Genomic DNA, 16,835 nt, shown 5'->3' with positions numbered 1-16,835 from the left:
AAGAATCAGGCTCAGATACATTCAAGTTGCTACCCTAAGTATCTAATTATTTTAACTACATCACACTGGTGAATATTTACCCATGATTTTCGTTTGCTACCTGCAATTAGTACATTTGCAATTGGCTGTGAACAATTGCAGAGTGACCTCTGCAGTCTAAAGAGACCAGGCTACAATGAAAGGCTTGGTCTACACAGAAAGTACAGCTGGGGATTATCGAGTGCTCTTAATGCAAGTTTGCCACGAAACGTCCCCTGAAATGTGATTGCAGAATACACCCACCACCAGTTGTGGGTCGGATTAAATTTCTGCTCCGGGTACTGACTGCTGCCCTCCAACTCCTCAGTTTTCACTCGGGGCATTGGTTTTGATCAGGAAATCCCTTTGCTGTTTGCAGTTGTTGCAGGGGGAGCAGACTTAGGTATGCAGGGGTCATTAATCCTGGAGTCTCTTGTGGGGCTTGTGTTGGTTCGTCCAAGGCTGCTTTTGTCTGACCGACCTTTAGCAAAGGGAGACAATACCACAGGACCTCTGCAGTTCTTGCAATTTTTTATGTGGTTTGGACACGGTTAATGAGGATTGCTCTCTGTGGAAGGTACTACAGGAGTACAAGTTCCAATTATCGAGCCCAATGCAGGTAAGCGATACCTGAGCAGTGTAGTCCTTGCTTTGTGGCAGCTCAGATATCAGCTTTAACGTTTTGATGTGAAGCGCTCTGTGCTTTAACTTTCCCAAGACTGAAGGGCAGGAAGCATTAACAATCCAACCAGGAATGCTGCTAACAAAGGCCAGAAGATGCTGCAGTGGAGACATTCAGCTCCTAGTAACTGCTAGGTACTTGATGAGGTGCAAACAAATCTCTTTTCGGTTGAATTTCCAAAGGTTAGTAGGGATTTTCATTGCTGTCAGATTGAGATGTTTATTTTTACTTTTCCCTGGCTGTAGCTCTGTAATCCTCTCTGTCTAGGGATGAAAGGTATCCATATTCTTAATTCACATTCATGCACATATCTTAATTCAACTGTATCTAGAAGTGCATTTTTCCTCATTTCAAGCAGAACTGAATATTATTACATCATAAAAGCTTTTTGTTGAAGCTAACTAGCAACTCTTCAAGAAAGAATTCAAAACTGTACTTTTTCTCGAAGCAAAAGAAATTGCCAACTTTTGGAAGACCTGAAGAATTCTTAATTATATGATTAAAAACATTTAACAAAACAATATCTGATGTTTAGTCTGTGTTATCCTTGGCCACCTACTCTTTATTATTTCTTAACTTAAATCAGTTAATTATTTGTTTCTCAATAATTTGTACAGAATAGCCACTCCCTGTTTCAACCCCATTTTCTGACTAGAAAACTTATCTCTTCATCAGTCATTTCTTGGGCACTCTGATAACTTTGCAGAACTGGTAACATCTGGCAACTCCAGCTGGAGTTCATCTCCCCTAATCACAAATTAACCCACTGACCTCTTCACTCAATCCAGGAGAAGGATAACATGAAGGAACATGAGTGGTTTATTAGTATCTACCTAAAGAGCAGTAACAGCTAGAGGTATGTTGGGAATGGTTATCTCTTACTATAGTTAAGTTTTAGATCACTGATGAAAAATTCAGTGTAATTGCTGGTCTCCTGGGGATGATTTAGTGAATTTGACTCCATTGTTTTTTACCTCCTTGCTTCCCAGTCAGCTGTTTTCTGATGCATAGGATGGCTAGTTGAATACAAATGTAAGTTACTTTGGTAAATTAATCATACTATTTCCCTTATTGTTCTGCTTCCTGCTGCAGTAACAGCCAAAAGGATTTCTTACAACTTAGAATTCTCTCACTTTTCTTTGTGAATTTAACTTTTTCAGACAATTAATGTTGAGGTGATATTTTTTAAAGTATATCTTCTATGCCTTCTCTTCTAAAAGTCATCATAATGGCCATTTTCTGCTCTAGATTACTTTTCTCCTATTTCTTATATATATCTTACTCTAGAAAAGCAAGTAGCCAGTACACAACTAAAATACAAGGGGCAATGTTTTCTTGGTTTTTGAGGTTTTTTTTTTAAAGAAATGACAATACTTAAGAATTAAGTTCTTGGAATTAGATTTGTTGTCTGTATTTTACATAGAGAGATTTGACTGCATTTTTAATCTATCTGCTCTCATGTAACTGTAATAACCAGAAATTCAAGCTACTTGGGTTTTTCATGTTTCCTGACTAAATGCTGGGATGTTGGGAACCAAGCAGTGTGGCTCTTGGGACATATTTCCTGCACATGCAGCAATAGCAGTATCTGCAAGTTCCAGCAGCATTTGGTGAAATTTCACCAATACCTGGGTGTACCAGGTGTCAGAGAGGGGAATCATTTAGACTGCAGTGTCTTTATCCTTGGTTGTGGTACATGAAAAGTGTTGGGAATGAGTTTTCAGACTCATAGGAATAATGAGCCAATGCTTTTGAGGTTTTTCCTTTTAAATCCACAACTATGTTTGCTGGGCAATAGATGAGAAGCAAGGGGCATTCAGCACCACAGCATTGATTTTGCTGAAATCACGTTTCAGTGAAGAATTATCCAGACCCTGTTGCATGCTGGATTTTTAACTAACACAAACCGCCCTGCTGTGTTTCTTCCCAGATAAAATCCAAAATGTCTCTCTCGTCCCTTCAGATGGGGATCTCATGGGGTGCATGGTACACACAGGTCTGGGTAGGAGCTTTTATATTCTCCGAAAAGGGAAAAATCACGGCAATTAACATTTCCCTCAGAGGGTGAATTTTAAAAATTTTTAAAACTTTTGATCTGATAACTAAGCAAACTCTGTGAAAATGCCGACATTTCTCTGTGAACCATCTCCCATGCTTAGCTGAGTTGTTCAGTCAATTGTTCACCAAACGAGGGGCAAAGTGCTGCCTCCCACCTTTCCTGTACTGCCCGGGGGGATGCATGCAGGGCTGCTGCTGGGAGAGGAGATGGGGACTCCCAGCTGAGATTAGATACAACTGCACGTACTCGATTTGAGCGCACTGACCTCCTGAGCCTTCGGAGAGTGACAGTCCAGGAGAATGCATCTCAGTAGCTGCTTGCTTGCTGTCTTTGGTCGTCACCGCAGGTTTCTGTCATCCCCAGCCTGCCTTCTCTCGTGACAGCAGCACTTGCCCTGTGCCCGACTCCTTCTTTGTGATTCCTGGAGTAGAAGAGAAAATATCAAAATGAAACGCTTTTGCTTAGTCTTTAGAGGCTGAGTTGCTGCCGGTTCATTATCTTTGTCGCAGAGTTACAAATTATTCACATGGAAAGCTAAGAAAGCAATGTCCAGTTAGGCTCAAGCTGGGATGGATGCAGACTGTGGTTTTTCTGTGGACAGGTAATGTGCTGCTCACCTTTCCCAATGAGGGCTCTGTTGCAGGCTGGAAATTTATATCTCTTGGGAAATATCCTATTGAAGAGTGACATTGAAAGGACAGTACACTTTTCTGGGAAGTGTCAAGTTTTATACGTTTTTGCTGGAGGGATTGAATGAACTGCAATGAGATCAGACAAGGAATTGTTTTGTGCTCTTGTTTGTGCATTTGTAAAGTAATCTGATAGGTCTAGCTCCTCACTTTTCCTTGTGCAACTCTCCCACAGAACAGGAGAAGAAGAGAAACAGCTAAAAAATGGGCAGATAGTCCCTGAAGCTGCTTTGATATTAAAACAGAATCCCTGTGACAGGAGAGGGATGGAACTGAATTTCCTGAAAATGTTCAGCAACAGCTTAAGGAGAAAGGAGCAAAATTTCCATTGTACTTGTGGGCTGTACTAACCTTCAAAGAGCTAGCACAGCTTTGGGGAGCTGCATTACACCTTGGAGTCATCAACATCAAAATAAGTTATTTAATGAGCTCATCACTGACTGCCTGGCTGTGGAGGTGCTCATGCTCAGCTTCTCTGCATGTTGGTACCAGCTTTTGGGAACAGTTTTGAAATGCCACTGGGGCGCTGGTACAGCTGGGTATTTGAGCAGTTCCTGCTTATCAGCAATTCTCAGCATTGCTTAAAATGAAACAAATTTCAGTCCCCAAGCTACCTGGCAAGCTTTTAGGACAGATGTGTTTTCATTTGAGTAATTTAAGTTTATTCACAGCAATGAATGTCAGTATCAGCACGGTTCTGCTGCATGTTTATTGAAGGCACAGTTGAAACTATGGCCCTGTGAGCAGCTGATTTCTGCTTGGCCTACAGAAGGTCCTGACTCTGGAGTGGATGTTGTTTGCAGTTACACACAGGAACACACAACCTTAATGAGGATGGCAGCCCAGCAAGAGGCTGGGGATGTGCCTCATGGGACTCCTTTCTTTTGGAGTCCCTTTCTTCCAGTGTCTTTCATCCTGCCTCACAAACAAGGATGTAGGTTTGCAAGTCAAAGGAGAATAATTCTGTAGTTCAATGGTGCTGGCTTCTGTGAAATCTAAGTCACAGCATGTGGTCATGCTTTGCATTGAACTGGTTGGGATTATTTTGAGTTCTGTGTCTTTTTAGGAGGCCTGAAAAGTGTGGATGATCTAAAATGGTGCTTTATTTTGCATTGCTGTGGATAAACTGCCAAACATAAAGAACAGTTCGAATTTCTAACTGTTTTATTGTAAAAAATACTTATAAAGTTATTTTCAGTAAGGTTCTTGATTCAGAACTTAGTGACTTGCATATTCTGTTGTAACTGGGTTTTACCTGTTATCACAGTTGTTCTAGTGGTGACTATGTTGATATATTTTAGGGAGGAAAAAGGGAAGAAAATATTTGTGCTCTTTGAAGGAGCTTTTCATCTACCTTGCTACTATTTGCTTTTGATCTAATTCTATCTGTGTAATGATTGTGTAAAACTTATATTATTTCCTAATATTTATTACCTACTTTTAGCTGGCATTTAGCCCTTACCACTGGCTTCAGATAATACCCCTGCACATTTAATGCATTTTCATATAAAATCCTTACTAAGGTGTTAATCCTGTATTACAAAAGCCCCTTCTCAGTAAAATATGTATTGCACTAACTCTAAATGTTATACTCAAACTACTGATTGAACTCACAGCAGCAAGGTACAAAGGCCTGTGATATTCTTCAGAATCCTGACGCATTTACCAGATCTGCTCAGATTGAATTACTTCAAAGGTGTAATCTGTAAAAGCAATTATGCATGCAGTTTTTCTCATACTACCCCAGCAGTGGTTTCTAATCATACTGTTTAGCAAGTACCAATTTTTTTATAATAAGCTCCATTCAATTTAATTTACTCTGATTTTTTTTTTTTAAATAATCTCTAAGCAGATTAGTTGGCAAGAACTTGGTATGTATTGTGTATCAGTGCTAAAGACTTTCAGCAACAAAAGTTATTACTTCTGTCTTTTGGGCAAGAAAAAATTTTTTAAAAAGTCTGAGCTGTGCTACATCCTCAGTCTTCTGAATTCTTGCACCTTGAATCATGAAAGACAGATTTTAATAGCTTGAATACTCTTTTAGAATGAGGGTCATTTGAACAGGCCTAATATTTTCTGTCTCAGTCAGAAAAGACAACATGAAGTTAGTGAAATAAGTTGCATTAATTTGTAGTGCTTCTGCTGTGGTCTTTGATAGAATCAGAGACTTCATTTCAAGGCTACTTTTAGCTTTTTCTATACTGCCACCTTGCTTTAGCACACATCCACTCCATTGCTCTGGAGAGCACCAGCCCTGTACTTCTGGAGTCCAGGCAGGAATACAGGAGCTATTTATTTGAGAGTTGAGGAGAAGACCAGAAGTTTTCTCACACTGACACTGTTTGGCGGGGCCCCGTTACCAGTGTGAGGAAAGTGCAACCTTGTTTCTTTGACTTGCTGTTACTGCAGCATCCTTCACAACTGGTGGAGGTCAGAGGTGCCCTCGCATTGGGTTTCAGCCAGCAGGGGGGTCGAGGTGGGGGGTGAGGCTGGCTGTGGGAGGTATCTTCACCAAAAAGGTTCCTCTAAACCCCAGCTTTTGAAAAAACATTTACTGAGTCTTCTGTAACACAGTGACATTGTTTGGTTGCACTGTTGATCTCCTGTGACATCCTTTTGGCTGAAATTTGGATGAACTGAAACATGGGAAGGATGTTTTATAGCACTAAAGCCATGGAGACAGGTTTGGGAACTGCAGACTGAAGCCCTCAAGTTCAGACTAGTACTATTTAATGTGCAGTGCCCAAACAACTCCTCTGAGACCTCTTGTGGTGGTAAAGACGCTGCTTTTCATTTCTAAACTGGTTTGCTTTGTTTTTCTTTTCCCTGTGGACTATAAATCCCAGCCTAATGAAAGGGTGCAGAAAGTTATTTTCTAGCAATGGGGACATCCTTAAAGTTGGATATCCATTTAGGGAGACTGGAAGGAAAAGTGGCTGTCACATCCATCAACATCCCAGACTTCCCAGGCAGCTGTGAAGTTGCCCCTATACCATTAAAGTTTTGCTGTCAGCTGAATGGAAAACCTCCCTGCAATGGGATTTGTCCTAAAAATAGCAAAGGAGGCAGCAGGACTGCTGCAGCAGTTGGAGCTGATCTTTATCTGTGCAGGCACAGGAATGCACAGCTTCCTCCCAGTGCTTTTTTAGTCAATCTTTCACTCTACAGGTAAGTACCTAGCCAACCTCCATTTACAACTTGCTGCTTAGAACAAAGGTTTGGACATTAAAGAGCTATTTGAATTTCTTAGATTTATTGCAGAAGAGAGGGCACAGCTGGAAGCAAGGAAAAGGCAGAGCAGTTTTAGTGGGGAAATGCCAGGGTTGCAAAGGGGATTTTTTGCATGACTTTTTTCCAAGTGGAAAAGCTGTGCTTGTCTCAAATTCTTGTAGCAGTGGATGGCAGCACCTCAGGACAGTTAAAGGAGTCAGAGACATTGCCAGTGGCTCGTTTATCCCTGTTCAGTTGTTTGGCTCAACAGTGGTTGTTTTGCAACTTGCTTGGGCCTGTTGAATTTTGTTATTTTTTATCTCTGTGCAATGAACATTTTGAGTCCATCTGTCTTTTACCACTAAGCCTGACACTAAATGCTGAAATGGTTAAAGATGACCTTCCTTGCTATCAGCTGTGCTCTGTATGTTCAATGCATACTTGAATTGACTTAAAAGCCATCAGTATGCCACACTATATGAAAAATAATTGTCTGCAGTGCTCATAGTTGAATTTTTTGCCAGTTCTGCAGCAAATGTCCCAAAGGTGGCTGTACTTATGCAGTTTGGCTTGTTGGCTACTGTGCCAGCTGTGGTTGGAATGAAGATCCCTGGACACCTTGGGCTGTGTTCTCTTGAACAGTGCATTTGGAGCTGTGTTCTTGCCAACATGTTCAGGCAGTACCTCTGGAGCCTGAAACCTGCTCCTGAGATGCTCTTGGAGCATCCAAGTGGACACGTCAGTGGCCTTGCTAAAAGCTGAAGGGGTTCAAGTCTTTGAAGGTCAGAGATGCACATTTCAAAGGCAAAACCTTACCCACTGTGCTCAGTTTAAGGAAAACTGTACCACACTGAATGTGTTGGTGTCTGCTGTGTGACTTGTTCCTATCCAGGGACTTGGGCAGAGGCTGGGAGAGAGCTTTTCCTTTTCTTCCTGAATCTTGCTTTGTTTTCACCATATCTGCCAGTGGGGGGTTTTAATTGCTGGTAAGAGAAATTAAGGCTGTGGGCTGCCATTAGCACTAAGATTAGTGTAAGGATTTAATAATGGCTCTTAGGTAGGAACCTCTTAGAGGTTGTATTTCCCAAAGTTCATAACACTTGTATTTGGGAATAGGCTTTTATGTGTGGTTGGGATGGCAGAAAAAGTGGTTGGTTTTTTGTTGGTTTTGTTCACTTTTTATCAAGTTGCATAGCATTGTCCTTTGAAAATTTTAAGGAATAAAAAGTTAGTAAGAACTTGGTGAAGCTTAGATAATCATAGAAAGTTGAGGACTGCAAAAACCAAAACTTGTGACCATCCAAATGGAGGGCACTCTTTGCTTAAATGTCCTGATTTGGGAATGTCTGTCCTGGCAGAATCAATGGTACAGAAATCTGACATTTTCATGTGTTTGTAGCTTCTTTGATGTCAACTGAAGAAGTGTTGGTGACCTCAAACTGACACTTAATTGTTTCTCTGAGTTGTACGAAATAATCAAAAAACAACAGATATTGTTTGCTGTTCCTGAGAGCTTTTGTTTGTTTCAGTAATAGATTAAGCACATTATAAAATCTGACAGTTTCATTTAATTGAACTATTTACTCTTTGTTTCAGTAAAAGGATGCTTCTGAAAACAGGACCTAGTAAGCCCTAATACAAAGTACTTGTGCCAAAACAGAATTTCTCTGTTATATACTTAAAATAGAAAATGTTAATCTTAACTGCCTTTATAATTTACATAGAATTTTGATTCTTTAATGGGAACATATATTGTAAAATCATTAATTTTAAAAAAGGGTTTTGCTAGAATTCCGAACTTTCTATTATGTTCTAATCGACATTTTATTCCTTAACATTCTTTATAAATGTGATTTTTGCTATAAGATGTGGTCATGATGCCCTCTAGTCCACAGAAAAGCCTTGCAGTTGGTAGCAGTACTGCTCTTGCTTATGATCTTCCTGGTACAATTCTGCAAAAAGTGAATTAGATCAAACAAGCCAAGGTCTTGTGCAGAGAGGCACAGAGTCTGTAGCATCTTTTGTATAATCCCCTCCGTGATAGATTCTCCCAACTACAAAACCAGAAACATCAATCTTGTATTTCCACATGCTGTGTCTTCTCTGCCCAACAGAGAAAAAAAAAAAAAAATCAATTTTTTCCTGGAATGGATTTACTCCTAGCCCTTTATTGTTCTGTAAACAGTTTACCTGAACTTTTAAGAAGTAAATGGAGTGCTGTTGGAATAAATGCCTCTCTGTTCACTTCCCCAGAATTAGCCTGGGTTTCACCCAGATAAACTTGTCTTGTATGTAATTTTTCAGAAGAGCCCGAAGATGCAGAAAATCTGCAACTGTTAAACAACTCAGTGAAAAATGATAACGCTCCCATCACAGAGATGGAACAAAAATCACTTTGTGCTAGTCAAGAATACCCAGAGGCTTTTCTGTGCACTATGTTTTGTTACCCAATGCTCATATTACAGATGACTTCCCACACTGCCATCAATAAGTGCTCCAAAAAGGGTATTCTTGGGTTTTAGGTGTCCAGGTAACGAGCAGAGTTGGAGCAGATCTGTAAAGCAAACTGAAGGGTAAGAATGCCTGAGCCCTGGCCAGCTGCCCAGATTGACTTTAGCTGAGGTGGTTCTGCAAAACCTGCAGAGTGTGGAAGGGAAAGAGGCTCTATTTAAACCAGCAAGGGAGAAGCTGAGCTCCTGACTGCTGGCAGGTGCACAAGGGTGGAAGCAAGGCCCTCCTAGGACTAAGAAGACAGCAGGAAGGTGATTGTCATCAGATTTATGTGAAGTAGGGAAGTGGCAGGGCATGCTGCAGGTGTTTTTTGAGCTGTAAGAGGACAGATGCTAAGGAGCTTTAATGAGCATGGTGGTGGGGTGATTTTGCATCAGGCCCAGGAGGCACAGCTTGCAGAAACTGGTAAGTCTTCTCCACGTGCAAATCTAAGGGATGCAGCTTTTAAGTATTTCCAACAAACTTGGGAGACTATTTGAAGTGCAACAACAATTATTTAGCTATGCAAAGTAAATCTACAAAATTTTTACTAAGAACTTGATCAACACACTTGTAGAGTGCTGCCTGGGCCTTTACCCACATTGCTTATCAATGTTGTCAATGATCTAAATCTTGCTTTCACAATTTCAGATTTTATTTCAATGTCAGGAGAGAATGATATTTAATACTGATGTTGTTAGCATGTGTGCACTATTGACTCTACAACACTGTAGACTTGTGTTCAAACATGATTTTAGATTTTTAAAAATTCCTTCAGTATCAAGCTAGTTTTTGCTTAATGCTTTAAATATTATTCTGAAACAGCCTTCTCTGAATAGAGACACTGGATTTGTTGCTGCAGAACAGATACAGACAACAACAGTAGGATAATAACTATAAAGATAATGAACAAATTTTAATTACACTTGGTATTTTACTCCTTAGCAGCCTGATGCTCTGCAGGAACAAATGGTGAAATCAGCAGCAGCACGGTGTGCCCACAGCAGAGATTTCAGACAGCAAACTATTCACAAGAGTCATTACTGAATGCTGATGGCCTTTCCCACAGAAAAAGAAAGCTTGCAATGGTTTCTGCACCTGCAAGGAGTTTCCTAGCAACACCACTGAGGAAACTGTATGCCAGGATTTTCTTTTCAGAGTTCTTTTTGTTGAATATAGCAGCAGTTGTAAAACCAAGGTCAAGAGCAACTCAAGCTCTTCAAAGCCATGTTGTGTATTACATTTACTCAGAGAAGTGTTTGTGTTGTAGCTCTCTGCCTAGAGGATAAATATTGGGTTACAGTGCCATCCAATAGACAACTGTGGTTTAGTTAAAGGTGAATGCAGCTTAATCTAAAACGTCACTTTTTAGTGCAAATTCCTGTTAGTGTTTAACACTGGTTATGCCTTGTGGAGGAACCAGGAATCTCTGCTGCCTTCTGCCTGGCAGCTGGGCACAGCCAGGGGCCCTCTGGGTAGCATCACACAGACCATTCCTCTAACTAAAAAACAAGAGGAAAGGTTTTTTTTTTTTGTTGTTTTTGTTTTGTGTGAGAAGGTGTATGAGACAACTCATTGTGTGCATGGACCTCAGGTGAGTCCTTGCTTTGTGCCTTGTCATCAACAACGTCAGGGAAAAGACTTAATTCAGATACATCATTCACAGGTACAGTATCAGAAATACCTGCTGGGTTTGTCCTTACTGGCTCTGCCACCTTGGGAAGGGGAGAGGCCAGAGCTTATCTTTGCTTTAAGGATGGGGGAGTTGAGGTGAAGGACTAAGAAGACCCTTTTTAGCCCTCTGGGCTGGGGTTGCAGAGCTACTGGGGAAGATGAGCCTCACTCTTGGCCTCTCCAAACTTCTGCTTTTATCATGCAGAATAAGAATATTTTTGTCTCTTACCAGGACAGATAGTGAGGTAGCCTAAAAAAATGCATGCAGCTGTAATAAGAGTTTTTGCTCTCTCCCCAGTACCCTTTATAATCTTGTTCTAGAACAGTTTAAAAGTGGCATTTTACCATTTCTATTCAATTGTATGTGCTAGACAAGGGACAAAACTTATTACTTGTATTTTTTCCTTGTGTTCTGACTTGGTGAAGACATTTCGTACTTAGATCATTGGATGTTGACCTTTTTCCTATTAGTTACTTGGAGAAGGACAGGTTCTGCATGGTTTAACACATAATCAGGGTTCTAAAAAATCAGCAGTCATCAGAAATAATTCTCTCTCTCAGCTCCCTGTTTACTGATCTAAAGGATGGCTTTGGCTGGAATTTCATACCAAACAAACTTATGTGCTTAAGGTACCTTCTGTTTCCTTTATTACAAAGGTTCTTGACAAGTACTAGCACCACTTTCCTCCTCTCAGAAATACTTGCTGAGTAATTTGCCAAAGAAAATTAGCTAAGGAAAAGGGAAATTTTTGGTGGAAATCTTTCACAGCTAGTAGAAAAAATGAAACACTATTCCATGCAAATAATTTTCTTTTCTTTTCTTTCAGGTGATGTGACTCCTGCTCTCATGAATCCTGTCTCGCAGTTGTGCTCTGTTCCTTTAACAGAAGGAATATGCCAGACCATATCAGACATGAATGCAGATCATGTGATGGTCACTCAGCAAACTTTAACGGAGCAGTTAGTGAAAAACTATCCAGGTAACTTTTGGGTTGTCCCTCCTTTAAAAAGTGGCTGTGGCATCAGATTTGAGCTTCTGATATTGGACAAGGTTCAGGGAATGTTTACAAGCAAAGCTGGCAAGGTGAAGGAGTACAAGTTAACAGATAACTGGTAGAATACATGAATGTGCATACTTCTCATCAATCTGTGAGTAATCTACATTGACCTGAATGCAATCCTTTCCACAGATTTCAATAAATCTTTGAGAATAAAAGGGAATTGACTGTGGGAACACGATGAGAGTGTGCCCTTTCTGGAGGATGGGAAAGCACAGAAGGGGTATTTAGCTGCTAGATCTGGAACAGCATAAAATAGATCACAGAGACTCTAAGCCCTTCTTTAAGGGACAGGAACACAGCTGACTTTGACTGCAAAGGGACTGGGTAGGAGTTTACATCTGGTGTTTGCTATGCAAAAATATAACCAGCCTCAAATCCAGGTTTGTTGGTCATATTCTAGCCCTTGCCTTGCTGAAAGCAAATTATTTACACTAAGTGATCTTCAGTTCTTCACTTCTAGCCCAAATGGTTGGAGCATGGTGCAAATAATGCCAAGGGTGTGTGTTTGATTCCCATATGGGCTGTTCACTTCAGAGTTGGACTTGATCATCCTTGTGGTCCCTTCCAACTCAGAATATTCTGTGATTCTGATAGGGTGGCAGCCCACTTCCCTTAAATGTTTTCTGTATTTCCCTTAGATCTGCTGTATCAAAGTGTTATTGTGTTTGAGACTTTGTAGAGACGCACTCTACCCTCTCAGGAGGCTCCTTTTTTGATACTGAGCTGCTGCTTTTGAGTCCTCTTCACCTTACAGCTCTGTGAATGTTATAGGCTGATCTGGTAGGCATTTTAACCAGTGGGGATAATATTAATGCAATCCCACAAACTGGCACAGAACCATGCCAGGAATGTGTTGCAGTCAATAAGGGCACTGAGATAACCACAAGGTGGAATTTGTAGGTCAGCCAGAAGTAGCATCCTCAAAGCTTGTAGAGTCTTGAAGGTATTTCTTGCTGTGCTTTTACCTTGCTGAAGTTTTTAATTTTGTGGGCAGGAGGTAAGCTGTGACACCTGGAAAATAGTAGCTGAGACCAGTCTCAGTGAGGTAATAACTTCAAGGAGTGATGAAAGCCACCGTTAAATAACAGGCCAGGAGGGAAATGCTTTGAATGAGACTTTGTTTGGTTTGTACCTGGCAGAAAGTATCATGAATATCATATCCTGACAGACACAAAGCCAACATCTTTGCTCCCTCACACTGACAACCAGAGACACAGCTGGCCTTTACCTAAATGCTTTGTGTATTTCATTTTCAGTTGATTTCAGGGCTGTTGTATGAAAGAGATCTTTTGGCCAGTACTCATTTTATTTGAAAACTTATTTCTGATTTGAAGTATCTGTCTCTTTGTTGTAGGCATTGCAGTGCCCTCCCACGACATATTATATAATATCCTTGGCACTCTAATTAAGGAAAGAAAAATCTATCATACAGGAGAAGGATATTTCATTGTGACTCCCAACACATACTTTATCACAAATACTGCCATAGAAGACAGCAGAAGGATCCTGTTGGAGGACAGTTGTTGCTGTTCATCACCTTCCATCACTTACCTGGTAAACATTAAGCCTTGTGCAGACCTAGTGAAAGAAAACATTCCTACAGTATCCTGTTACAGATCCTGCCATTGTTTCCCTGCCCAAAATATGCTCTGTGAACAAAGGCAGGTAATGAGCCATGAATCTAATGGAGGGGGAAAGAGAGGCTGCAGTGAATTGAAGCCTTCAATTCGAACTCAAGGCATCTCCACATCTGCTGAGAACCGTTCCAGGGACACCATCAAATCCCTGACATCTCTGAAAGCAAAACTGAAAAGCAAAATGTTTGGCCTTGGCCTTTTCTGGAAAAGTGGTTCTAAAAAAGAAAAACACAAGAAGGAGTACTCCACTTTTTCAGCCCAGTTTCCTCCCCAGGAGTGGCCAGTCAGGGATGAAGATGACTTGGACAATATTCCACGGGATATTGAACATGAAATCATCAAGCGTATTAACCCTACTCTTACAGTTGATAATCTGATTAAACACACAATATTAATGCAGAAGCTTGAGGAGCAGAAAAAATGTACCAGGAAACAGAAAAAACACATCAGTAACAGTACCTCAGCCACAGTGTCAACAGTCAGGCAAAACCATCTTTCAAAGGATTGTGCTGAAAAGGCACCAGGTAAAACAGCAAAACGCACCAGTAAAACCAAATCAAAGAAAGAAAAGCAGATTAGCAGGAGCAGCAGGAAATCTCACATACAGAAGCTAACATCCCAAAATGTCAAACTGGAAGAGAACTTCTCACTGCCCATGAAAAACCAAGAGGCACCTGATGCAGCAGTGGAATCCCTTGGGATCTATAAGAAGCAGATAAAGAATCCTTTCCAGGGTCTGCCATGGAGACCTCGCAGCTTTCATGCAAGAGGGCACCAAGGGATGGTTAACAGGCAGCTCAAGTGCCAGGCTCCAAAGCAAGGAAGGGCTTTCCAAAGGCCACGGTCCTTGGCCTCCTCAGGGCCCTTTGGCTGTGAAACTGAAAGGCTGGATGCAGAAAGTGAGGCTGACAAAGCTAAGCAAAGCAGCCTACTCCACCTTAATAGGTCTGGCCTTCAATTAAAGAAAGGCAGTTTGAGTGAAAATGGTAGTTATCCACAAGGCGATGATCTGCAAATAGATAACAGAAGTAAATACTTGCTGGAGAGTAATATTTTTGAAGGAAATGTCTACAGAAGAAAAATAAAGAAAAAATCCCCTTGCTCCTACATTGAAGAAAAAGATATGTGCAAAGATGATGTGAAATTTCCATTCTGCCTGAAAGATGAGCACTGCAGATGCAAAGGTGACACTGTATGTGAGCTGTTAGATCAAACAGCCAGTGAATTTCAAAATGTTCATCTTTCAAATTACTCAGCCAGTGTTCATCTTGCCCACCAAAATGGTGTGAAATACAGACCAAAGGCTGATAAAAAGAGTGAACTTCTATTTAACTATGCCTGTGCCAGCCATCCCAGATCAATGGAGCTGGGAAGTGAAAGGTTTACTGAAAACTTCCATCTGCTGTACCGAGAGGGACATGATGGTGACACCTGTAACCTGCCACATCTGGATGAGAATTCTGAACAGCTGTCCCCTGGCCGTGCCTCTTCAGACACACCAGACTGGAGCACAGCTGTGTCCATAAAAGCCTGTGAGGTCAGTACCTGCCCTGATAAAACTGTAAATAAACACGACTCCGACCCGGGCTGCACAGAAGAAAACTGTTCGTGCAGGCAGGCTGTGCTGAAAGGTCACAGGGAGGATGGAGAAAGTGGCCTCACTGAGAGCGGGAAGGGCTCAGCTGTGGCAGATCCCTGCCGCGCTGCCGAGGCTGGGGCTGATGCTGGCGCTGTGCAGAACTCCGCCCGTCAGGCGGGAGAAGGAACAGCACGCTGTGCTCTGGGCTCACGGATCAAAGAGGGGAGAGACCCTCCCGGGAAAAAAGAGTGCCTTTTAAAGCATACCTGTGCTGTGATCCCAGAACAGACACACTCAGAAGGGACAGAAAGCCACAGCATTACAGGAGACAGTGGAATTGACTCTCCAAGGTAAGAAAACACATGACACTAAGGTAGATGCCTTACCTTCAAAATTGACCATCAGATTTAGGCAGAAATGTTGCAGTAAATCACAAACCCCCCTCTACAATAACAATTTTTTTTTTTTAAACTTCAGTGTTATGATCCAGAAATACTCAAACTGCATAGTTCTGCTAAGACTTTTTTACATGAACATTCTCCCTAAATTGCTGCTGTTTGTATTCTGCATTTGTTTTCACAAGGCAGGAAAACAGCATGAGCTCTGTCCTGCAGGCAGAGAAGATCAAGGACAGAAATGTTAAGAAACATGATATTTAACACTGAGTTTATCAAACATGGTGTTTGATAAGCTCCTGTTAGCAGACAGGTTCAGCTCATCCAGATCTCCCCATGTGACATTAGATAATGCCATAGATTCTCCAGTTGTACATGAAGAACAGAGATCCAGTAGAAACTGAAAGCAGAAAATACCATTTGACTTCCCACAACAGACAGAATGTGTACATCACCTGAGCTTTCACAGTGTACACTTTGCATGTAGTTACTGAAAATCCCTTCATGGAAAATAAATTGATATGAAAAAATCTTCTACACAGTGTACATGGAGACCTCTAAAACTTAACTAAATTGGCAGGAACCTCTGTTAAAAATCACTTTTTTTTTTTTTTTTTTTTTTTTTACAGTAATACATATTCTTAATATCTTAAATGAGTGGTATTTGACTGTAATTAAACCATTGGAGTCCTCATCAGGTTTGTACTGTCACCTTGAGAAGCCATTATATGAAGGAACAAACCACAAACTACAGTTTCTAAGGGAATCCTGCTTGCTAATCTTTCCTTTAAGCAGCCCTTGGCTGTGAACTCTTCCAAACACATTTCCTCTGTATTACTTGGACATAAAGACTGGAAATCTTTAGCAAAATGTATTTCAGAGGGTCATTTTGACTGTTTGTACTGATGTCACCTGTGGCACTAAAAGCTAAGCCCGCTCAGTTCATTTTTAGAATGTGAAGTCTGATTTCTAATAATTATATTATTTTAGGTGGACTGGAAAGAAGATGAAGCTTCCTGCCAAATTCTAAAAGCATAAATAACAATGCAAAAAGGAGGATAAGTGAAAGGACAATTTCAACAAATTTCTCTACTTCATCTAACTCTGGTCATGACTATTTGATTATTTATTAATGAGATTGGTAGGCTTTCCCCTTGTAACAAGGTAACCATAGTGTAAATGCAGCTGGTCAAATCAGTGAGACAGTCTCTAAATCAAAACTCTTAAAACTTTTGACACTAGTGTTTGGAGAGATCATGTGTATTTTGTTTGCCATTATCTTTAATTATTTTTTGTGTGTTCCTGTGAAAATAAAAGTGAGAACTGGCATTCTTTACAAAT

At 40.8% G+C, this 16,835-nt stretch overlaps 1 protein-coding gene across 2 annotated transcripts; it reads left to right on the top strand.

The window, feature by feature from the left end:
* Positions 1 to 1,082: 1,082 nt before the first annotated feature.
* On the top strand, positions 1,083 to 16,755 carry STOX1 (storkhead box 1). Of its 2 annotated transcripts, none has more exons than XM_079312984.1 (4): positions 1,083 to 1,732; positions 11,650 to 11,802; positions 13,238 to 15,449; positions 16,485 to 16,755. In XM_079312984.1, the coding sequence occupies exons 2-4, from the start codon at positions 11,670 to 11,672 to the stop codon at positions 16,522 to 16,524; spliced, it is 2,385 nt and encodes a 794-aa protein (XP_079169110.1). In that variant the 5' UTR covers positions 1,083 to 1,732; positions 11,650 to 11,669; the 3' UTR covers positions 16,525 to 16,755. The 2 variants fall into 2 exon arrangements, with proteins under 2 accessions (XP_079169110.1, XP_079169111.1); XM_079312985.1 differs by lacking the exon at positions 1,083 to 1,732 and adding an exon at positions 10,736 to 10,814.
* Positions 16,756 to 16,835: the final 80 nt, after the last annotated feature.

The sequence above is a fragment of the Erithacus rubecula genome (assembly GCF_903797595.1).
Source record: "Erithacus rubecula genome assembly, chromosome: 9".
NCBI classification, from domain to species: domain Eukaryota; kingdom Metazoa; phylum Chordata; class Aves; order Passeriformes; family Muscicapidae; genus Erithacus; species Erithacus rubecula.
The sequence above is the reverse complement of the archived record's forward strand: the minus strand, read 5'-3'. Positions and strand labels throughout refer to the sequence as shown.